Source organism: Mustela lutreola, chromosome 16 (genome assembly GCF_030435805.1).
Source record: "Mustela lutreola isolate mMusLut2 chromosome 16, mMusLut2.pri, whole genome shotgun sequence".
Classification (NCBI taxonomy): domain Eukaryota; kingdom Metazoa; phylum Chordata; class Mammalia; order Carnivora; family Mustelidae; genus Mustela; species Mustela lutreola.
Genome location: NC_081305.1, coordinates 4,259,524 through 4,283,070, shown reverse-complemented (window position 1 = coordinate 4,283,070; position 23,547 = coordinate 4,259,524). Strand labels below are relative to the sequence as shown.

The 23,547-nt window shown below is 54.2% G+C and overlaps 1 protein-coding gene across 1 annotated transcript; it reads right to left on the bottom strand.

The window, feature by feature from the left end:
• Positions 1 to 349: 349 nt before the first annotated feature.
• On the bottom strand, positions 350 to 13,481 carry KCNG4 (potassium voltage-gated channel modifier subfamily G member 4). The gene is made up of 3 exons (XM_059153033.1): positions 12,829 to 13,481; positions 10,204 to 10,966; positions 350 to 1,245 (listed from the first exon to the last, which is right to left on the bottom strand). Exons 1-3 carry the CDS (start codon positions 13,026 to 13,028, stop codon positions 475 to 477), a joined length of 1,734 nt encoding a protein of 577 aa, XP_059009016.1. The 5' UTR covers positions 13,029 to 13,481; the 3' UTR covers positions 350 to 474.
• Between the last annotated feature and the right edge of the window lie 10,066 nt (positions 13,482 to 23,547).

Here is a 23,547-nt window from a genome sequence, read left to right as displayed (position 1 = left end):
CGGGGTTGGGTGGGGAGATCTGATCAGAAGGGTTTGCAGGGACTCACCCCTCCAGCTCCTGGTGATAGGGTGGCCGTGGAAAGAGAGTCTTGGGGAGGAATGGAGCTCTGTAGGCTCAGTTCTATGGGTGTCTGGAACCCAGTCTGGGGTATGGGAGACCTCAGGGGAGGAAGAAGAGTGGAGGGCGGCTGAGCTTACAGAAAGAGTGGATGTTCCGGGTGATGGGCACAGAGAGAGGAAAAAGCAAGGAGCCTCAGGAAGATCAGCAGGAACCGTGGTGGCCAGTGGGGTCAAGAATCCCAACAAACAAACACCGGTGGCTTTGAGCCCCTCCTAGCTTGGGGAGCCCCTCCTAGCTTGGGGAGCCCCCCTGGGGCCCTAGAAACATCCCAGCAGGTGGTCTACACCGTGGCGTTCTCCAGCCCTGTGGGTGGTGGTTTGCGCGGTCCTGCCCTTTTCACCACGGGTTTAGAGTTAAACGTATTTGGCGGGCAAGGCGGGTCCCTCGGGGGTCGGGTCGTCCACGTCACTGAGAAGCTCGTGTTCGCTGGTGGAGGCGGCCGCTTGCAGGTGGCGGAGGCGCGCGCGGAGCCGCTCCTGCTCCTTCTTGAGCTCCAGGTAGGAGTGCGAGAAGGTGTGGAAGATGGACGTGGCCGGGAAGGCCATGATGAGGATCCCGCTCAGGATGCTGCTGAGGGCCACCATCTGGCCCGGCACGCTGCGCGGGACCATGTCCCCGTAGCCCACCGTCGTCATGGAGATGACGGCCCACCAGTAGGAGGCCGGGATGCTGGTGAACTCCAGGACCCGGCCGGACTCGTTCTCCGCCACGTAGACCAGCGGGGAGAAGAGGGTCACGGCCACGCAGAGGAAGAGGAGGAGGAGGCCGAACTCGCGCGTGCAGCGGCGCACGGTGAGGCCCAGCGTCTGCAGCCCCAGCGAGTGGCGCGCCAGCCGCATGACGTAGAGGATGCGCAGGGCCCGCAGCACGCGGAGCGCCAGCCCCACCTTCTCCAGGTACGAGCCCCCGCCGGGCCGCTCGCCGTCCTCCCGGGGCTCGCCGGACACGGCCAGCGACACGTAGTACGGGGAGATGGCCAGGATGTCGATGATGTTCAGGGGCCCCTGGAAGAACTGGCACTTGTCCCGGGCCTGCACGAAGCGCAGACAGAACTCCAGGGAGAACCAGGCCACGCAGACCGTCTCCACGATGAAAATGTAGTAGCACTTCTGCGAGCACTCACCCTGCGGAGGCGACAAGAGGCAGGAGGAGAGTGGTGGGCAGCAGCGCTGGGTAAGGGGGGAGTAGCCACGCCCAGAAGCCACTCCGGGGGTCCCTAGTGATATTGACATCACACATCAGTATCCATCTGTATCAATACGGATTCCATATCTATTCTATATATACTACATGGTCTTTCTCTATATTTGTATATTATCTATTATCTATGTATTGCGATTGAGCTCTGTGTGCCGCAGACTCTCAGCGGTCCATCCATATCCCCTTCTTCTAGAGCTCTCCAGCTATGGCCCGTCAGCTCAGCCAGGGACCACTCTTTCCAGTCTCCATGGCAGTGAGGTGTGTAGCCAAATAACTAAGAACCCACCCGCAAAATGTGAACAGAAGCGCTGTGTGCTACATCCCGTTCCTGGACTTGGGATGTTGGTGTGAGTTCTACACTTGCTTCTTCAGTGTCTGCTTGGACACCCCCCATGACCCAGCACCCCAGCTTAGAACCTACAGACTGGACCAACGCCCCACGGGAGGATGGAGCGGGAAGGTGGAAACAATCCTGGGTCTCAGGTGAGAGCTGCCAACTCAACTTGATCCCTCTTTGCAAGAGAAATCAACATCTATTATTTGTTGTTGTTGGTGGTGGTTTTTATTCGGGGTGCAGGGGCAGAAGGAGGAGAGAGAGACTCTCAAGTAGACTCCATGTCCAATGCAGAGCCCGAAACAGGGTTCCATCTCACACCCCTGAGATCACAACCTGAGTTGAAGTCAAGAGTGGGTGAGCCGTTCTCTCTTGGGGCCTCTTTGTTACAGCAGCCAACCTTCACCTTCACTAATATAAACCCCTTTTGTGTACTGTTCCTGCTCGCTGTCACTTACACCTCGCAGTGATGCTGTGAGCAGGCGGCGTGACCCCATTTTGTGCCCAGGACATCGTTCCCAGCAGTAAAATGACTTCCCTGAGTTCACATACAGAGCTGATGGCCTCTCAGCCACTCTATGCTATTTTGTAACTTTGTAGCTTCCTTCCTGCCTTCCCTCACTCATTCATCCAACAATAAAGCATGGAGGGCTCACCTGTGCCGGGCTCCTAGGGTCTGGGGGAAAAGTAATAGAGAAGCAGATGTCCTTTCTGGGAGCGTGGGGGCTGGTAAGGCAGAGAGGGCTCCCAGATCCCTGGGACAGCCCTGTGATGTGTGACCACACTTGTTCATACAGGGTCTGTTTCCCTCCAGGGACCACAGCTAGATGAGAGCTGCTGTGGATTCTCGGTTGACGTCGTTCATGCTCTGTGCCTGGCTCCCAACAGAAAATTCCCCTAGCCCCTGTGCCCCTCAAAGTGTGGTCCTTGAACCCAAAGCATCAGACTCTCCTGAGATCTTCTAAGAAACACAGAATCTTGGGCCCTACCCCATCCTTAAGGAACCAGAATTTGGATCTTAACAATATTCCCTAGTGATTCAAGTGCACATTAAATTTGAGAAGCTCTGGTCTAGTGCCGTAGTTCTCAGCTTTGGCTGCACATTAGAATCATCTGGGGGCTTTGAAAAACCCCCAATATCTGGGCCAGGACCTCAGAATTCTAATTTAGGTGATCAAGGTTTGAATCTGAGCAGTAGAATTTTCCAGAAGTACCATAGATGATAGTTCTAATCCAAAGCCAGGGTTGAGAACTTGACTCCAAATATTACACACACACACACACACACACACACACACACACACACACGCATGATGGATGAGTGAATGAATGACCAAAGCCAGTTTCCTGATGGAAATGCAAGATGTTGACAACTGCCGCTTTCTTTGGATTAAAAACCTCTGAAGTGGAAAAAGAAATTATTTCCAGTGCCTGGGCCCACGGGAATACTGAACTGAACTGAAATGCTCTTTATGTCTGGCCGCTGGAGGAAGAGAAACAGGTGTTCTACCCCCATCTCAACGTGCCTGTCTGTGTCTGTGACTCGGCTTCAAATCCCGCACTTCCACTTACTCTGCAGATCACCCACTGGTTACAGACAGAGCCTGACTGGTCAGGATAAGGGCGACAATACCCTGCTCTTGCTGGATTTTACAGGAAGGGGAGGAACTTCTGCAACACACGAGAGCTCTTTGCCAGGACCACATGGGGTTTTGGTTCAGCATCAAAGTGCTCAGGAGTTTTGGACCCTGACTTCCCACTCCTGCTGTACCCTTGCTGTGTGACCTTGCAGCAGTCACTTTCCCTCTCTGTGCTTCAGTTTCTAATGAAGAGGTGTTTCTATTAGGTATTTCTAATACAGAACCGGTATTTCTCAAAGCTGATTCAGTACACCCCGCATAGAATCTCCCAGAGGGCTTGTTACAAATGCAGAGCCTTGGGTTCTCATCACAAAATCCAAGGAATCTGCATTTTGGCAAGCCTTCTGGCTGGCTCCGAGGCACCTGGAGGTTTTTCAGACTCTGGGCCAGACTGTTCCCTACTAGGCCCCTCTTGTCATGACATTCTGGGAGTTTCCCCCTTGGCTTAAGGATTCCTGGTAGCCTGGGAATAAATAACCTTTGGAGACCAGTGACCCAGTAGCTCAAGAAGGTGACTTCTGAGTGGTAGGGAGGGCTCTGCGGGTCCTCCCTCTGCCTCCGGGCGGGGATTTGGCTATTCAAGGCATGCACGACCCACAACCCACGTCCCTTCTGCCTGGCCTGCCGGCCACCTCCCAGCACTGCTGCAATCCCTCTCCCGCATCACTACCGTGCATCACTCGCTCAAATCCTGCAGCCACGCTCCCAGCGCTGGTCCTCCCAGAGATGCCCCGTTCGCGGCAGGGATGGATGAGGCCCCAGCCCAGGAAGGAATTCCCAGGCCAGCCATGGTTGGAGGAGAATAAGAGGGAAATTAAAAACGGACGCTCCTGGTGGTATTTTGTTGGCAGGGTGAATAACTAATTCTGGTTTGCCCACAGCTTTCCTGCTCTGAGCACAGAAAAGTAAAGTCCCCGTCACCAGAGCCCCTCGGTTCTGTGCAAACAGGGACCGGTGTCACCCCTCCTGGTGGGTCTTGTCCCAGCAGGAAGAGGTCTGCTCTGACTCCTTCGTACGCAGCGAAGGACGCCGGTCAGGTCCACGAGGACCAGAGGGTGAGCAACGCCACACAGTGGGGCTCCCACATGGCACGCGGGGCCACGACAGCCCGACGCAGGAGATGTGCTCTGTGTTTCCATCTATGTGACATTCGAGATGGTGGACCCAATCACCATTGCAGCGGCCACCTCTGGGTGGGGTAGGGTTCCGCCACGAAGGAACATGAGAGAGCTTTCTGGGGGAATGGGAGTTTCCTACATTAAACTAGGATGTGGGTAACGCGGGTGCCTAAGTGGTTCCGCTGTCCAGTTAAGATCTGTGCATTTCATCGTGTGTACATTTCCCCTGTCGCACTGTAAAATGAAACAGAAATGAACGACAGTAATAATAAGTGATCGGGGTGGGGAGGGGGTCAGGGGAGAAAGAACAGGAGTGACTCATTGTAGAAACGGATCATGGGTCCTCGGAAGTTCAACACTATTCCATTCACTTTGTGAAAGCCCGGCATTTTCCACCATGAAAAGTTAAAAAAAATGAATCAGGGTCAGAAATCAAAGGACAGTCAGTTGCCACTCCGCACTCCCCGGGAAGGCTGCGAGTGTCAAGACAGAAAGTCGTAAGTGTCGGTGACCTCCACCGCTCTGGTGGGAATCGAAATGGCGCAGCTGCTGCGGAAAACAGGTTGGTGGTTCCCCCCAAAATGAACATGTGTTGGGCGCCTGGGTGGCGTGGTCGGTTGAGTGCCCGACTCTGGGTTTCAACTTCAGGTCATGGAGTCTGCATATGACTCTCTTGCCCTCTCTCTCTCTCTGACCCCCCCCCCCCCAATAAAATAAATCTTTAAAAAACATTTTTTTTAAGTCAAACACACGTTGGCCATATGACCCGGAGGACCTGAAAAGATCCATCCATCCAAAAACTTGTCCGTGAACGTCCACAGCTGCGTCATTCCCAGCAGCCAAAAGCAGGATCAACGGAAATCCCCATCAACTGATGAATGAATGACCCAAATGAGCTCTAGCTACATGATGGGATATTACTCAGCCCTAAAAAGGAAGGACTGACACGTGCTAGAGCCTGGGTGAGCCTTGACCACCTTCTGCTCCATGAAAGAAGCCAGACCCCAAAAGCCAGATGCCGCGTGGTTCCATTTATAGGGAATGCCCAGAGAAGGCAACCCGTGGGGACAGAAGTACGTGGGTGGTTTCAGGGGCTGGGAGGATGGGGGAGAACGGGGAGCACCGAGAAGTGGGAACAGAGTTGCTTTGTAGGAGGATGAAAATGCTCTGGGACAGTGATGGTTGCACAAATGTGCACTAAAACCATGGATGTGGGCACTTTAAAAGGGTGCCTGTTAGGATGTGAATTATACCTTAATAAGAAGCCAGGGCCCAAGCCAGCGTTGACCAGGTCAGCTGGGTGAGGCACTGAGGGGTCCCACAACTTTGTCCCAACCCTTTTCTCAAAGCTTGGGAGTGGGGTGACTCAAGGGCTCTGGGGTCACAGAACAGACAGGGCTTTCCGAGGGCAAGGCCACTCGCCTTGGGCAGGCTGTCCCATGGATACTACAGGGACAAGAAGGGCCAGTTCCGGAAACACCATCTGGGAGAGACGTGGGGCCAAGGTCTTGACCTTGGAGCTTTTCTCACACTCCGGACCTTGGAAATAGGGCCCAAATTGGCCACTTCCCACGTTCTGGTAGCTCAATGCTGGTCTCCAACCACTCAGCAGCTTGTGCCTTCTCTTTTCTGCCTGTGAATTCACGCCCAGAGAGGGAGGGAGAGGTCAAGAGAGACAGAGCAGGTGTTCAATCCAAGTGGCCTCTGGTCCAGGGCTGCCTCCTGGCCCTGCTGACTCATTCCTCTTCCCGGCTTCTCCTTGCCCCCAGGAGCCGGGCGTCTCTGCCCTCTCTCCCCTCCGTTCTGCGCCTTCCTGGCCTTCTGCATCCTCTCCCTCCCAGCCGCCCCACTCCCCAGCCCTGGGACACAGAGGCTCTGGAAGTGTAGGCAGAGGGGTTGGGCACGGAGACAGGGAAGCATGACGAAGCAGGAAGAACAGGGGAACTACCGTGAGTCAGGAAAAGTGGGTCCTGTCCTGGAGACGGGGATTACTTCTTGCTGGCCCGCATATAGGGACTCTAAGCTGGAAGGCGGAAAAAAAAAACCCCAAACTGAAAAACCAGGTTAAGAAGCATTCCCTAGAGCAATCATCAAATGTCACTGAACACAGGGAAGCTCCCGGGAGCCCGACAGCTCTTTATGGAGCTGATTCAAGATCCAAGAAAGGAGCAGGGGAGGACAGGCTGGCTCTGGTGTGAGGCTTTTCCTGAAACTGTACCCCCCAAGGGTGGCATGCCGTACCCACACAAGGAGGGCATCGCTCCAGCGAGGGGCCCACTAGTTCCACCTGATCTTTAAAAAATCTGCCTGTGCCTCCCTTCCCCGGGGCCTTCGTGAGATGCTGAAACCACAGACAGGAGGGAAAACGCTTTGCACAGCTGTAATCAGTGTGCATCTCCCACAGCGAGGTCCCCAAACGGCCCCGGCAAACCTCTGGGGCAGGACTAGAATCTAAAGTGGAGGAGGGAGTGAAGGCTGAGCCGGCGGGCGGAGAGCGGTTTCTGCCTGTCCCGGCCCCCGCGGGGTCTCTGGCGCAGAGGAGGCCCTTGGAAAAGGTTTGCTGAACGCAGGAATGAATGAATGAGGAACGAAACAGGGACGACACCTGAGCCACTGGCTGCCGGCCCTGCCGCTGCCGTCTGGGTTCCCCAGAGCCGGGAGAGGCTGAGGAGCAAAGCAGACTGCAGGCGGAGGGGTTGGAGGGGCATGAGCGGAGGCCCTAAGGGTGTGTGAACACGGGCCGGTGATGGCTTCGTGCTGGCAGGAGCACGCTGGGTGGGAATTTTCGGTCCTCAGCACCAGCTTCTGAGTAAGGTGAGGAAACGGAGGCGCAGAGCAAGAGAGGGGCTCATCCGAGGGCAGAGGGTGGAGGGCGGAGCCACGGAGAGGCGGTGCTGGGATTTGAACTCTGCCCTAGGGAGCTAGAGATTTTGAGGTCCCGGGGAGGAGCAGAGCCAGAGGGAGAGGTCAAGAGAGACAGAGCAGGTGTTCTGGCCTTCGGCCTCCCCCAGAGAGAGGGGAGCGCCCTGACTGGCAGAGCTGCCCAGCCGGGCTGGGGAAAGGTGCTGGGAACGAATGGCAGGGGTGAGGGTCATGACAGAGGACGCAGGCAGAGGAAACCACGCAAACGGCAGCACGCAGCCCTGCAAGATGGAATCAACATGATGGATGTAGAGACCGGGGACTATTACTGGGCCCTAAGAAGGACGGAGCCTGCACACACAACGCCGAGTGATGGAAGCCGGTCCCCCAAAAGCCCAGCACTGAAAGCTGGTGCTGTCCTAAGGAGTCAGGTTTTAGAACCAACTGGTACGTGAGTTCAAATCCAGGCTCTACCGCATCACTAACAGTGAGCTTTGGAAAGGGATAAAACTTGGCCGATCCTCAGTTTCCTCGCCTGTAAAATGGGGGCAGTAGTAGTACCCATTTCCCAAGCTGTTGCAAGGACTAAGTCTATCGGTCAAATGTCAGCCTCGTGAAGGGCACGTAATAAGCGTCAGTTCTTGTTTCCCTTGGGGGACAAGCTCTTCCGAGAAAACCAGAAAAGGCCGGAAGCACCTGGCAGGTGCTTAAGCATTTGGCACGGTCCTTCTCGTCCACACCACCTCCCCCCTCCCCGGTTTTACTTTGCCAGCCTCCAGTGCAGACCCTTCTCCCCAAGTGGCAAGTTTACTGCATGGGAGGTCGCTGGAAGAAGGTAGGAGAATAAAACCAAAGGAAACCTGCCTCTTCCACCCAGCACGGCATAGTGTCTGATGAAGGAGGTCTGTGGGTCCCAGCCCTGGCATGTCTGTCCACCCACGCAGCATTAATTCATCTGAGCAGATGCTGCTGGGCCCTCCAGGCTGACGTAGCCCCCAGGTCTCCTGGCTGGGCCTGCCCCCAGAATCATCTGGCCAGCTGAACATCCCTGAGGGCAAATACGAATTATCAGACACGCTTAGTGCTGGAGAGAACATTGTCTTTTTATGTAAATGGAAGGCACAGTTTTGAAAAAAACAAAGACCGCCTCCCCAGCCTCCTGCTTCTCTAAATTACCATCTAAACAGGGAAATACGATTTTTTGGAGGGCAGCACCTCCGAGCCTCTCTCCAGGCAGCAAGCTCACACGGAGGTGGTTTCTGCAAGGTGAAAACGGAGAGATGTATCCTGGGGGTGGGCATCAGGCCCTTTTATCCCAGGAGAAAACGGCAGCCCGGCTCCTGGGCTCAAACTTGGGGCTGCTGGTCCTGCCGGTCTCCTGGTGACCTCTGATTTGATCTCCTGAGTTCCCCACCAACCAAGCCTGGGTTTAGACCTTGGGTAATCTGCAAAGCATTAGGCTTTGAAAAGACCTTGTCTCTCTGCACAGTCTAAATCCTGGCTCCCAGGAAATCCCTGAGGTACAGGTTTTTATGGAAATTGAGGGGTCCTTTCCCAGCAGCTCGGATCAAGGGCACCCTTCTGGGGGCGGGGGACGGAAGCTATTTATTTGGTCCTAATTTTTTACTGTAGTGTCCAAGTGTAAATATTTCTGCGAACAAGACTCTTAAATCACATGATTCGGTGCTAAAGGATAAAACAATGTCTCCATTTAGAGCTACAGTCCTTCCCCTTGGGGGAAAAAATGCTTTTTGAAAGTGGAAAGGTTTTGCTGGGTTTGCTTTAGGACGAAACATTTATAGGTTGCATGAGATACATTTTATTCACTAAATATTTATTGAGCACCTAGCTTATGTAAGGGGTAGGTTCTCCATCTAAGTCCTTTCTTTCTGGAAAGTTCTCTGATCCTACCATATTGCCCTAGGATATACCTTTAAGGGAAGGGAACTTCTGTGGGTTGACAACGATTATGGGCCATATGCAGGATTCATTATTTTATATATGTGTTCTCTTTATCAGCTCCCTCCGTCTGCCACATTGTTAATTCCATAATTAGGGTCATGGGGAGCTATGGAGGAACGTAGAGCAGGACAGGAGCAACAGTTTCAATCAGGAAACAAATCCAGTTCTCAGTTCAAAGCTTTCCAGTAAACGTCCCAAAGAAAGTTAAGGTCTTATCTCATTTCTCAGACTCCCTGGCCCTTGAGGGTCTCCTACAACTTCCTGGAAAAAGCGTGCAGGAGTAGGCAAGAACACCTTTCTGCTGTTGCCTCCTGGGACAATCACTTGGAAGTTAACTCTTCTCTGAGATCCCCATGCAGTGAGACTGACTGGGGGGCTCAGGAACCTAGCAACCAGCAGGAATCTTGGCCCTCGTCTGTATTCTTGCTCTCTAACTCCAAGAAAGCTGAAGTCCCCCTGCCCCGGTTTCTCCACCTGAACATGGAGCCAGGATGCCCATGAGAAGGTTGGCTCAAGAAGGCAGGGATTTGGGCCAGGAACAGGGCATGGCACAGAGTAGCTGCTCAATAAACACGAAATGAGTGCACCCCGTGTGTGAACCCTCACCCGATGTTACCCATTTTACCGAGGAAGAAACAGGTTCAGAGAGGTGAAGCAGTTTGCCTGCGGGCACAGAGCTGGGAGCGGCCCACAACACGAGGCAGGGGTACTTTTGTGAATACCAAGTCCACTAGAGGCAGAGCCACTTCATGACCTTGGTGGGCCCCAAGGCCTTCCCCCCCAATTCCCACACAAAAAAATTAAAACTAAAAATGTTCACAACTGCACCGACCTGAAAATGCATCCAATGCTTGCTCGACAACAATCTCTTTCTCTGTTGTTTTAGAAGATACTTAGATGTTTACGCGGGCCCTAAGTCTCGGGGGCCCGGGGTGGGCGCGGGGGGCGCGGCCAGGGGCCACTCACCTTGTCTTCTTCCGCCCTCAGCTCGGGCATGGTGCTGACGCACAGGCTGACCGCGGTGGTGGCCACGAAGAGGATGGACAGACAAGCGAACACCTTGCCGGGGAGCCCCGAGCGCGGGTTTTCCACCATCTCGCGCAGCCCGTGCATGAAGACCCCCCAGCGCGAGGGGTCCCCCGCGGGGCGCCGCGCCTCCCGCCGCAGGTGCAGCGTCTCCTGCTGCCGCAGCTCGGCCAGCTCCTCCAGCCTGCGCAGCAGCTCGCGCAGGCAGCACTTCTCCAGGCGCGCCTCCTCCACGCCCCAGTAGGCCAGCTCCTCCCGGAACGATAGCACGCACGTCTCCCGCAGCAGCGCCAGCCTGCCGGCCGCCAGGAAGCTCACGATCATGCCGAAGGCGCTGGGGCTGCGGTCGAAGAAGAACTCCTGGTTGTCCTCGTCGTAGTCGTCGCAGAGCTGCGCGATCTCCTCGTGGCTGCGGCACAGCCGGAGCCTGCTCAGGCGGCTCAGCGGGAACTCGTCCAGGGTGCTCCAGGGGAGCACGTACCGCCTGCCCCCGACGTTGACCAGGATCTCCTTCTTCAGGTCGGCGGCCGGGCACGCGTCCAGGGCGCCCACCCTGCGCGCCCTCCGGTAGTACAGCCCCTTGGCGGCGGGCCGCGGCAGGCGGCCGGGCAGGAGCGGGCTCAGGGGGCTGCAGGAGCCCCGGCGCAGGTGTCCGGGAGGCAGGCCCCTGGCTCGGAAGGGGGTGGGCATCGCCGGAGATGGCCTGCACCCGGGGGAGGGAGGGAGGCAAGACAACGGAGAGAATCAGCCTCCCGCAGGCGTCCTTGACAGCGCGCTGCTAATGCATCTTTCCTTTTTCCCATCTTCCACCCAACTCCGACTTCCTGAGCACCCATTAGGCACCCGGTGTCTACCTGTGACCGGAAGGAGATGACAGCATCTCTTCCCTGGTCGGAGCTGTGTCACTCCCGGGCTCTGTGGGAGCTTAACTCTGTGGCTTAACCTCTCTGATCTCAGCGTCATTCATGCCAAGCACAAGACTTGTACCACTCTCAGAAGGTACAGTTGGTAAAAGAGAGCTTCCTCGTGGCAGAGTTTCTTGGGTTCCCGGCCAGGTTCTGATCCCTTAGGGACGGTTGGCACAGGAGGGCCACTCAGCCCCTCTAAGCCTTTTGCCTCATCCGTACAGGGGCTGGGGTAGTCTGACGACCCACCTCACTGGGCACGGGGAGGGTTACGTGTGGTAACACACAGGAAGCGTTTATTCGGAACACTTCTAGATGCTTCTGAGATGCCAGGCACCGACCCACATGCTTCCTGCATGCTAACTCACCCCAGCACCTCCACAAGGGAAACAGTAGCATCCCCATTTCACAGATGAGGAAACGGAGGCCCAGCGAGGTTAAGTCACAGAGAATGTGACGGTGTTTGGCACAGCTCTGCCTCTCAGGAGCAGCTCCACAGTGATCTTTATTTTTTTTTTCCTCTCTTTTTAAAAGATTTTATTTATTTATTTGACAGACAGAGATCACAAGTAGGCAGAGAGGCAGGCAGAGAGAGAGAGGGGGAAGCAGGCTCCCCACTGAGCAGAGAGCCCGATGCGGGGCTCGATCCCAGGACCCTGGGATCATGACCTGAGCCTAAGGCAGAGGCTTAACCCACTGAGCCACCCAGGCGCCCCACCACAGTGATCGTGTTTCCTTCCTCCTTTGGAGGACTTGGCCCTCCTCCGTGTTCCGGGGCGCTTGCCTCAGCCACCCTTGTTGTGTAACCTCGAGCCAGTGACTGCCCCTCTCTGGGCCTCGGTCTTGTTATCTGCACCGTGAAGGGGCCTCTAATGCTCTCTCCACTTCAGAACTATTTGAGGTCCTTGACTGTGGATATGAGGTTTAGATCGAGCCCATGCATTTAAAAAACCATCTCCCCAGCCTTGTCCTCCTGGGCACCCTGCAACCTCGTCACCCTGCAACCACTTCCTACACCCTTCATTCCAGCCAGAGCTGTTTCCAAGGCATCTATAACCTTACATGCCGATCGGCACTCCGATCCAGGGAGGAACTCAGCCGCTGAATGGAAATCAAAGTTCTCGATTCCGAGCCCGCTGGATTCCGGCAGGCAGCGAGGAGTTGAATCACAGCCCATGCATTTCACACTTGCTCACCACACAGTGTTACTCTGCATATGCATTCCTTCCTTTACAACGTATGGCCAGAGGAAGAGGAACCGCCTGCAGAGCAAACACTCTTCTGAAATCTGGGGAGACCCTCCTGAGTGTTCTCATCTTCCGAGAGCAAACCCCCAGACCCAGGGAGCTGAAGTGACTCGTCCAAGGTCACACGGCAAATCTGAGTCTAACCCAGGACTCTGTCTCCCCGCCTGGGGCTCCTTCTAGAACACCACTTCTCCCGCCCCCCACCCCCGCAAATCCTTTTGCCCTGTCTGCATTCATTGCACAAACCCAACTTTGCGATCCACTGCCCCCCTCCAACGGCCGACACTCAAAGCTCTGCCCAGAGCTCAGGAAAGGTACTCTTTCAAAGCAACCCTTGGACAAGGCTGTTCACAGCTGCCCGCAAGCCCCCAGCCCTGCAGCAAACTCGAACTTCCCCCTGAAGTTTGACTCACCTTCCTGTCTCAGGGAGCCCTTTTCCAGCTGTTTCTCTGCCGGGCCAGGGGAGCCCGCGTCTCGATGGCCAGGGGAGAGATGGGCTCGCGGTGGAAATGCAGCAGAAGAAAAGAAAAATTCCAAACACGGCAGTTTCTGGCAGAGTTAGTTTCCAACCTCTCTTCCCTTGCCTCTTCCTGAAAGTACATTCATTCCGCATCTCTCTCCAGCAGCTGTGGAACAGCCCTGGGGCAGCGGGCTGGGGTTTTTACAAGGACCCGGAAGCCCCTGCTCCCCGGGAGAGGTGAGAGTCCGCGGGGTTCGTGCTGGGAGGGAGCCAGCCGGCTGGGCTCTGCGCTCAGAGCCCCACAGGGACAGCCGGCGGCGTGGTCCTGCAAGAGAGGCGGGGGCGGGGGTGGGGGGGAATGGGAATGGCTCAGAAATAATCTCTCCATCACCAGGCTGCCGGGAGCAGCAGCAGCCGCCCGGCTCTGCCAACTGCCTGGGAGGCGAGGAGAGCTGTCCTTCCCTCCCCTCCAAGGAGGAGCCTCCCTCCGATGGAGCAGAGGGCAAGTTGGGACCGGGACGTCTGCAGCTACCTGTCCCTGTACCTTGGAAGCTCCCCGGGTGGGGGGTGCTGATGATGGGAAGGTGCTCAGGGAAAGGCTGCCAGAGGAACTCTCCTGCTTCTCACCAGCCGGGGGGGGGGGGGGGGGGGGGGGGGGGGGGGGGGGAATAGGCTCAGTCCGAGAAGCCCAGAAGCCAAGTGCGCTGGGTGGGAGCTCCAGAGGAGGAGGGGAGGGGTGAGTGTGGAGCCCTCCCCCCCCCCCGCCCCCCCCATCCCCTGCTCCCAAGTGAATGGCTCTGTGACCTTGGGCAGGTCCCTTGGTGCCTCTGAGCCTCAGTTTCCTGGTTTGGAAAATGTATGGGAATGAGAAGGATTCAGAGAGACCCTGTTGTGGGTCCGGCTTCCCAGTTGGTGAAGAGGAAGAGGCGCCGTTTCGAAACCTGGGTCCTGGCCTCGGCTCTGCACCACCTTGCTGTGTGTCCTTGGTCGGTCCCTTCCCCTCTCTGGGCCTCAGTTTTCTCACTGGTCAGATGAGGACAGTCATAGCCGTGTTGGTGCAGAGCAGTCTTCCCCTGTAGGTGCTTGATGTACCTCGGCTCTACTTAATTTTCTTAAGAGGTTCTGGGGCCTGGTCTCTTGGCTTCCGAAGGTGAGTTATCATCCGTTCCATTTTGCAGATGAGGCCTGGAGGTCCAGGCCAGAGGTTTGCTCAAGGTCACCTTGCTAGTTGGAATTTGCGCATGGCAGAGACTTTGAGCTCTGATGCCAGGGTTTGGGAGTGGAGATGGTCCAAGCGTGGGCCTTTCACAGCTACCTGGGGGGGTGGCAGCAGCTGGTGGCCTCCGTGGGCTCTCCGCGGCCTGGGCCACGGGGATAAAGCCAGGCAGGAGCAGAGGGGCCAGAGAAAGACAGGTGGTCGAGGATAGTAGCTTTCACATTGCATTGTGTGAAACCCAGGCGTTCTGCAGCAATGACTACGGGGACTGGGGTGAGGGTGACAAAGGGTAGGACACAGGGGAAAGACTCTCTTCTTCAATGTGGCCACTCCTTTCTGACTGGTTTCCCATAGTGAGTGTGTCTAAGTGTGATTCCCCAAATCCCTGGGCCCCCCATGGCCCAGTCTTCACACTCCGTCCATTCAGGGAGGCTCCCGGGCACCTGTTAGTGATAGACACGCTCTACGCCCTTCCCCTGACTCCCCAATTCTCTCTACTCCAGGGCTGCCCCCATACTTCTCCTAAATCAGACTCCAAAATGATCTTTCTAGTTCATGCTGGTTTTTTCCCCTCCTCTCTCAATTGATCTCACCTTAACTTCTGGCTTATTGCCCTCAGCTTCTCAGCTCTCTTTGTGTCTGGAGTGTGTGGGTTCCAACAAGAATCTTTTTATTGGGGCGCTTGGGTGGCTCAGTGGGTTAAAGCCTCTGCCTTCGGCTCAGGTCATGATCCCAGGGTCCTGGGATCGAGCCCCACATCGGGCTCTCTGCTGATTGGGGAGCCTGCTTCCCTTCCTTTCTCTCTGCTTGCCTCTCTGCCTACTTGTGATCTCTGTCAAATAAATAAATAAAATCTTTTTTAAAAAAGAATCTTTTTATTGTATTTATTATTATTATTATTTTATCAGCACCATGCTCTAACCAGCTGAGCCAACCAGCCAACCTATTATTATTATTTTAAAAGAGAGAGAGAGAGGGAGCGAGAGAATCTTAAGCAGGCTCCACGCCCAATGCACTGTCAGACATGGGGCTCGATCACACAACCCTGAGATCATGACCTGAGCCAAAATCAAAAGTTGGACGCTGAACTGCCTGAGGCACCCAGACGCCTCCAAATCAAGAACTTAACACTTCCCTCCTGGGTGAACTTGAGTAAGTTTCTTAACCTCTCTGTGCTTCAATTCCCTCATCTTTGAAATGAAAATGGTAGCGTTCCCCCCCCCCCCCACTGATTTGTTGTGAGAACTGAACAAACGAATTTTCACAAGAGTGCCTAGCATGAAGGAAATCTCATTTAAGCTCTTGCTGTTATTATGAGTATTAACTTATGTCCATGTCACACAAGAAAGATTTTGTTTGAAGACAGGAGTTTGAAAAAAACTGATGTTAAATAGGATTTTTTGTTTGTTTGTTTTAAAAGAAAAATGGAGGTGGATTGATTCAGTATAAGTCCCTGAAGTCTCCTAGGGAGGACAAGGGGATAATTGTCTGAGCTCTCATGGCCAGTCCATGGCATAGCCAGGTTCAGCTGGGACTCACAGTCCAGTGCTCCTCCACAGCCTCGGTGCCGTCTCTCAGGGCTGTCGCTTTGCTGGGGCTAGAGGACCTTTGACTTTAGCCTGATATCCAAGCCCACCAGCCCCTGCCTCCAGAGCACTTGTGGAGTCCTTCCCTGTGGCTTGGTCAATTTCTTTCTTTTTTTTTTTTTAAATAGTTTATTTATTTATTTATGTATTTGACAGACAGAGATCACAAGTAGGCAGAGAGGCAGGCAGAGAGAGAAAGAGGAGGAAGCAAGCTTCCTGCTGAGCAGAGAGCCTGATGCGGGCTCGATCCCAGGACCCTGAGATCATGACCTGAGCTGAAGGCAGCGGCTTAACCCACTGAGCCACCCAGGCGCCCTGGCTTGGTCAATTTCTAATCACCTTCTAACTTAACGCCACTGCCTTCTCCCCGCCTTGTTCCTCCCTTCTGGGGAATAGGGAAAGTAGGCTGGCCCCGGCCTTTCCAGCATCCTCCAGCTTTCGGATACAGGACAGCCTCTGGCAGCCCATCCTCTCTCTCTTCTGAAGGACTGCGACCTGCGAATCTTTTTCTGATAAGGGATGGCCCACCGTGACCCCATGTGAATGAGTCTCCCAGGGCTGCTCTAACGGAAAAGAGAAGCACTGTGGCTTAAAATAACACGAATGTATCATCTTGAAGTTCTGAAGGCCAGAAGTCCAATATGGGTCTTCAGGGGCTAAAATCAATGTCTTGTCAGAACCGTATTCCTGCCAGGGAGGGGGGCAACGGGGTAGAATCCATTTCCAGCCCCAGGGGCTGCTCACATTCCTCGGCTGGTGGCCGCCTCACTCAGACCTCTGCTTCTGTCCTCATGTCTCCCTCTCTGACCCTCCCGCCTCCCTCTGATAGGGACCCTTGTGATTACACTGAGCCCACTAGCTAATCCAGGATCATCTCTGGATTTTAAGGTCCTTAATTTAATCGCTTGTGCTGACGTTCCTTGTGCCACGTCAGTCACGTATCTGCAGGTTCCTGGGGATTAAGATGGGGTCGTCTTAAACTCTGGCCACTGACTCACATCCAGATCAGTGAGATCTGATCGTCCGTGTTCAGGGCCCTACTTATAGGATGGTTTGAAAGCTCCCCGCCGGGATTTAATCATGCAGCCGGGGAGTTGGGAAAGCGTGCTTGACGTCAGGAGTGACACGATCAGGGGTGTGTTTTCCAAAACGCACTTGTGCTCACTCAGGTGCTGCTAGAGGCGGAATGAATCAGTGCAAGCGTTGTCAAGGGCAGTTTGGCACTCTTGATCAAAATAAGCAATGCAGGTGCCCTGTGGCCTACAGCAACGATTTATTCGGCAGAGAAGCGTGTGCAAACATAGATGCATGAAGATATTGGTTACAGCATTGCTCGTGGTACTAAAGGATTGGAAAGGACCAAAACATCCCCCGTTAAGGGACTGGTTAGGTAGATGGTGGTGGGGAAGGCAAGAGAGAGAGCTCTGCCCATGTTACAAAGAACCCGGGGAGTCTCTGTGAGCCGACCTGCGAGATACATAAAGTGCAAGGTGCAGAACAGATCCTACTGAAGGCGCTGGTTTGTGTAAAAATAGACAAGGGGACCGCGCGTGTGCGTAGAATATGTATTACTCACAAACGGGTAGAAACCTGGAAAACCGGGGTTGCTGCTGGAGAGGGAAACTGAGAGATTCGGGGAAAGGGTGAGAAGGAGATGGCATTCCTTTTCTCTCTAGATCACTTCATATTGTTTCATTTTTTAGATCGATGCCGTGTGTTGATTTATTTTATTTTTTTAAAAGATTTTTATTTAGGTATTTGACAGAGAGAGAGGGGGAACACAAGCATGAGCAGGGGAAGGGGAGAAGCAGGCTCCCCGCTGAGCAGGGAGCCCGATGCGGGGCTCGATCCCAGGACACCGGGATCATGACCTGAGCTGAAGGCAGAGGTTCAACCTGCTGAGCCACCCAGGCACCCCGCATGTGTTGGTTTAAGAAAAAATTTTTTAAGTTAAAAGGTATCCCAGTACCATTGCAGGGGGCAAGATGGAAGAGTGAGCCTAGGGGAGATCACGGACCCCACTGGAGGGGACTCATCACAGTCTCTGGGCCACGGAGGTCATTCAGCGTGACCTCCCTGGGGAAACTGAGGCAGCGCAATATTTTCACGATGGACTTGAAGTCAAAGCACGCTCAGATCTTTTGCTACCGAGAGTCCCAACGTTAAGGTGCTTCCAGGAGCCGGGGGGCTGACACAAGACATGCTGGCTGGGTGCTTCGGGGAGCACAAGCCCCCATCGCATGGAGGTGGCATGTGAGTCCACTGCTGAGTATCTTTTTTCTTTTTTTAAAGATTTTATCTATTTATTTGACATTCAGAGATCACAAGCAGGCAGAGAGGCAGGCAGAGAGAGAGGAGGAAGCAGGCTCCCTGTTCAGCAGAGAGCCCGATGCGATGCTCAATCCCAGGACCCTGAGATCATGACCTGAGCTGAAAGCAGAGGCTTAACCCACTGAGCCACGCAGGCACCCCAGTGCTGAGTATCTCTACGTTTTGAAAGAAGAGCTGCAATACTGATTTTGAGGCTAAATCTCTCAAATTCTAAATAGTACCAGCCGACTCAGAGGCTGATAAACCACCACACAGCTGAACATGCACCTGTGGGACGACCCAGCGTAGGGAGGATGAATTCAGGGTGAAATGTCACAGTGTCTAGTTCCCTGTCCTGGGAGTAAATACCCACAAGAAACCTGCACTCCTGGCTGGAAGGCTGATCCCGACCCCGTTAGCAGCAGACACAGATCGCAACGCCAACCCCCAGGAGGAAGTAAAGCGTGGGCTCCCATGCCAGAATACCAGACCCCAGCGAGAATGCACACACTACTAGCCTTGGCAACCCCTCGAAGAATCTCACAGTTATTACATTTTGTGAAAGACACAGGTAGAGCAGGGCCAGCTATGACTCTATTGATGGAAAATTCGAGAACGGGCAGAACTAATCTATGGTGATCCACGTCTGCGCAATGACTTCTGGGGGTGTGAGGCAGGTCCCAAGGGCTGTTCGTGTCCCCTGATCCGTTTCCCCCCGGGGGATGAGTACACATTGAGTTGAATTTGTGCAAGAGACGTGGACACTCTAGTACCTGTGCTGTGTTTAAATGGAAAACCTGGTTTTGTTTCTGTTTGGAGCGCCCACGACTGTGGAGGACCCCGTAAGACATGTGGACAGGCTGGATTCAGCCTCGGGCTCCGTGTTATGACCAGGCTGTCACAGAGAATGGCTTTGAAAGGAGCCGGGCTACGCCAGCTCTGTGCCCTTTACCTGGACCGTCCTGCCCCGCCCGCCCGCCCTCCCGCGCTCCTGGAATCCGGATATCCTGGGGATGGAGACAAGTCAGCTGGGAAGGTCAGCGGGGAAGGTCAGCGGTGCCACCTCCCACTCCCTGTATCCTTTCCGGAAGGGAGGAGTTTAAAAGATGTGCTTAAGGGGTGCCTGGGTGGCTCAGTGGGTTAAAGCCTCTGCCTTCAGCTTCGGTCTTGATCCCCAGGGATCGAGCCCCACATTGAGCTCTCTGCTCAGCAGGGAGCCTGCTTTCTCCTCTCTCTCTGCCTGCCTCTCTGCCTACTTGTGATCTCTGTCTGTCAAATAAATAAATAAAATCTTTAAAAAAAAAAAAAAGATGTGCTTAAGATATGATGATCCCCAGCAAAAGCTGCAAGCTCTTTTGGAGAGTGAGTCTGTCCTGGGGAAGTTTGTGGAAGCTGTGGGCTGTAGCTGCCCGGGCCATGCCCCTGAGGCCACTGAGCTCTGGCCACTGAGGTCTTCCTGGTGGAGGAGGGGTTGCCACCTCCCCCCCAACCCCCTGCCGGAGACGGAACACTATATTTCAAGGTTACAGAGAGGAAGGAGAGCTGGGGCCTCAGCCCCCCACCCCCGCCAGGGCTGATCGCTTTTAGTTACCACATTTTTCACACAGGTGGATAATTTGCAAGACGGGTCCTGTCCCGGCTTGTAATTACTAGCATTTTATCATGTCGACTTTATGTATGAATGCACGGTTTTTTTTTTCCTGAAGCGTTTCCAAGTAAACTAGACACTGTGACATTTCACCCTGAATTCTTCAGCACAGACATCCAGAAAAATAGAGGTAATTTTCTATGGAACCACAAAACCATTATCACATCAAACGCCACTAACAATAATGAACAATTCCCTAATGTCAGCTGATGTCCTGTCCATCATCAGATTTCTGTGTTTCTGAAATGTGAGCTCTTGGCGCTCACAGACAAGATTTTCGCGGCCGAGAGATAGCACGTCTGGTGGTCTGTCCTTCCAGACTCAGACAGAGCAAGGCTAGAGCACCGAGAATGACCAGAGCGTTGTCACCGCCGTTGACCCCCGAACTCTTTCTGTGTACCCCACACTGAACCACATACACATCCTCACCTTCTAACAGCCCAGAGACCGGGCAGGTCGTCATTCTCCCATTGCAGAAATGGGAACGCCACCGCTGGAAGAAGTTAAGGACACTTCCCTTGGCATCCGGGACCTCATACCTGGTCTGTCTGGTGCGAACCGCTCCGGGAGAACTCATTATCATTTCACATTCCACCCGGAATGATCCCAGGACCCTGGGATCAAGACCGGAGCTGAAGGCAGAGGCTTTAACCCACTGAGCCACCCAGGCGCCTCTTGAAAACTTCTTCTTTTTTTTTTTTTTAAAGATTTTATTTATTTATCAGAGAGAGACTGGGGAGAGAGCGAGCACAGGCAGACAGAATGGCAGGCAGAGGCAGAGGGAGAAGCAGGCTCCCTGCCGAACAAGGAGCCTGATGTGAGACTCGATCCCAGGACGCTGGGATCATGACCTGAGCCGAAGGCAGCTGCTTAACCAACTGAGCCACCCAGGCGTTCCCTCTTGAAACCTTCTTAGGCTAACACTGACCCCATACAATAGATATGTATAGGGAAGTGATGTTTCATGTGTGTTTTAGTCAGGAGGGTTGGCTGGTGCCCCGGAGATGTCCACACATACCCTCTTGAGGCCTTCAGCTCTTGCCAATATTCCCGCCCATTTGAATTCTGCCCTAGGCGGAAGATAAGGGATCCTGAGGAGGGGAGGCGGGTAAGACACAGTCTCAGCCTTAAGGACTGCATGTCAGGGAGACAGACACAACTTACTTGGGTTTTGGGAGTACAAGGAAATTTGAGTTTGATTCTAACTGAGAGAATCCAAGGCAGATTTTTGCAGGCAGGGGCATTGCAGCTGGGTGTAGAAGTATGAGTAGGAGTTTGAGCTCCGTGACCCTGACACCGACCTCTTGGGGGCTGGGGCGAGTGCCAGATTGAGGGCTGAAGTGTACAGGGAGAGGCATGTCTGGGCAGTTGGGTGGGTGCCAGCAGGGAGGGACAGACGAAGATTAGGTTAGAACAAGAAATAGGGATCAGAGGGAGAATGGCTTTGAATGATGGGCTGGGCACTTGGATTTTTTTTTTTTTTTAAGATTCTATTTATTTATTTGTCAGAGAGAGAGAGAGCACAGAGAGGCAGAATGGTAGGCAGCGACAGAGGGAGAAGCAGGCTCCCGGCTGAGCAAGGAGCCCGATGTGGGACCCGATCCCAGGACACCAGGATCATGACCCGAGCCGAAGGCAGCCGCTCAATGGACTGAGCCACCCAGGCATCCCTGGGCATTGGATCTTATTCCAAAGACATTACAGAGTCTTCAAAAGAACTCTGGAAGAAAATGTTCCAGTATGATGTCCCCTAAGGGCAGATACACGGAGGGTGGTTGGGGGTCTCAAGGCCAGGGAAAGACTGCGTGACTGCGTGACGGGGAAGGTACAGACTGGCTGGATGGAGGCAGTGGGAGGGAGGTGGGCATGGTTCAGAAGGAGCAGAGGCGGGGTCTGTGTGTGGACAGGAGGAGGGTGGGGTGCAGGGCTTGAAGGAGCGGGAGGAGGTGATAATGACCCCTTGAAGGACCTCCTGGTAGGATTCCCTAGGGACGCTTGAGAGCAGCCTGGCTGAGAGTCTGTGGACCAGCCAGTGAAACCCCATATGGTCATGGCACGTTTCAGGTCATGAATGATTTCCTGTAAAGGGGGAAGGGGGTCTTAGAGGGTCCCCTCCTCCGCACCCGCCCCTTTCCATCCCCGAGCCCAGGAAACATCTGTGCCTGCACAGCAGCCTCCTGGATGCCCCCTTGGGGACAGTCCCCTCTCTGCTCACCGTGGCTTTGGAGTGGGGAGCATCTGGGACACACCGTTCGGCGGGTGAAGGTCTGTCCAGGGATGAAGGTGACAGGATGTGAAAATGCCACATGGCAGGAAATGGGACTGTTGAGGCCCAAGGCCTTCCTGCGCTCTTGGCACTGGGAGGCTCTGGGGTGGGCGCAGGGAGGGAGAAACGCCTGTTGCTGGGCGGTCTCGCCTTTGGAGGTCTCATCTCAGGTGACATCCGACCTTGTGCATGCACCCTCAGCCCGCGTCCAAGTGCTTTGTTTTGCAAAGATGTGGCAACATGTGTATTATTGGGCTTCAGGAATTCATTTCCTCCTGGCCCTCTGCACCTGCTGCAGACAGCCTGCTTCAAAATGAGACAATAAAGTGACACAATGTTTGTAAATGTAATGAACTATTTTGGCTGTGAAACTGACCAATGAACAAATGGATACATTACCCCTGTTAATAGCAGTTGGCTTTTTCTCCGCTTTTGGGTGCTTTGTCTCCAGAATCATCCATCTCTTACCAGGTCTCTGAGAAGAGCGAGGGTCCCCGGGTCCTGGGGGCTAGAGGTGCCTAATGCAGGAAGGGGAGGTGGGGTGGACTGGAGGAAGTGGGAGCCTATGTCTCTGGGACTGTGGCTCCTGTCCAAGGTCAGGATGTCCTGAGGAAGGTGCTAGGGTCTGGAGCCACCTGGCAGTGTGCGGACAAGGTGGTAAAGGGCTCTGCTGCCAGGATTCTCAACAGGAAAGTGATGAGAAAAACTAGAAAATAAGGCAAACGGATGCCTGCATGTCCTTTCAATGTGACACCGGCCCCACTGGCAGGGAGTTATTTATATTTCAGCCTCCAAGGAATCATGCCTTTGTTCGACTCCTTTTACTATTCATCAGGTCCCAATGTTGAAGGGAGCGTGTTCAGTGACGCGCTCGCATCTGGCCGGGGTGACCGTGACTTCTGTCTGTTGGCAAAGGAAACCAGAGGCTGTGCTTCCCCTGCCCTCTCTGCAGGACCCTCCCTGGTTCTGTGTCTCACTCAGCCCCTTCCCCCCATTCCTGGGTGCCTGTAAGCCGGGGGGGGGGGGCTCAGGTGCTCCTTGACCCCCCCACCCTGCTCCCTCCGTCATGAGCACAATAGGCTCATGTTCATTCTATATCGGTGTGAGACATTTATTTAAAAAAAAAAAAAAAACCCTTTTTAAAAAATAACATTTTGGATCTCCTAGGTGGTTCAGTGGTTAAGTGACTGCCTTAGGCTCAGGTCATGATCCCACAGTCCTGGGTTTGAGCCCCGCATCAGGGTCCGTGCTCGATGAGGAGCCTGCTTCTCCTTCTCCCACTCCCTCTGCTTGTGTTCCCTCTCTCGCTGTGTCTCTCTGTCTCAAATAAATAAAAAAAAATCTAAAATAAATTAATAAATAATATTTTGATGCCCATTCCTAGCCAAGCCTGCTCCTGGAGGCCCAGCCGGGGAAGGCCAATGGGGTCGTTGGTATTTCTGAGGCATTTTTAGTCTCGTGACACTTGTGATGCCTCAGAGACAAGCAGACCAATCCCTGAATGCAGCTCAAGGCTTGCTCGGGTCACTCCCCATGTCCAGGTACCAAAGTCTGGTCCAGGAGTCTATTGTTGTTAAACAAACCACCCTGAACCCGCTTATTACGGACGGAAAGAAGAATCATGGTGTTGGGTCCGTTACCAAAGG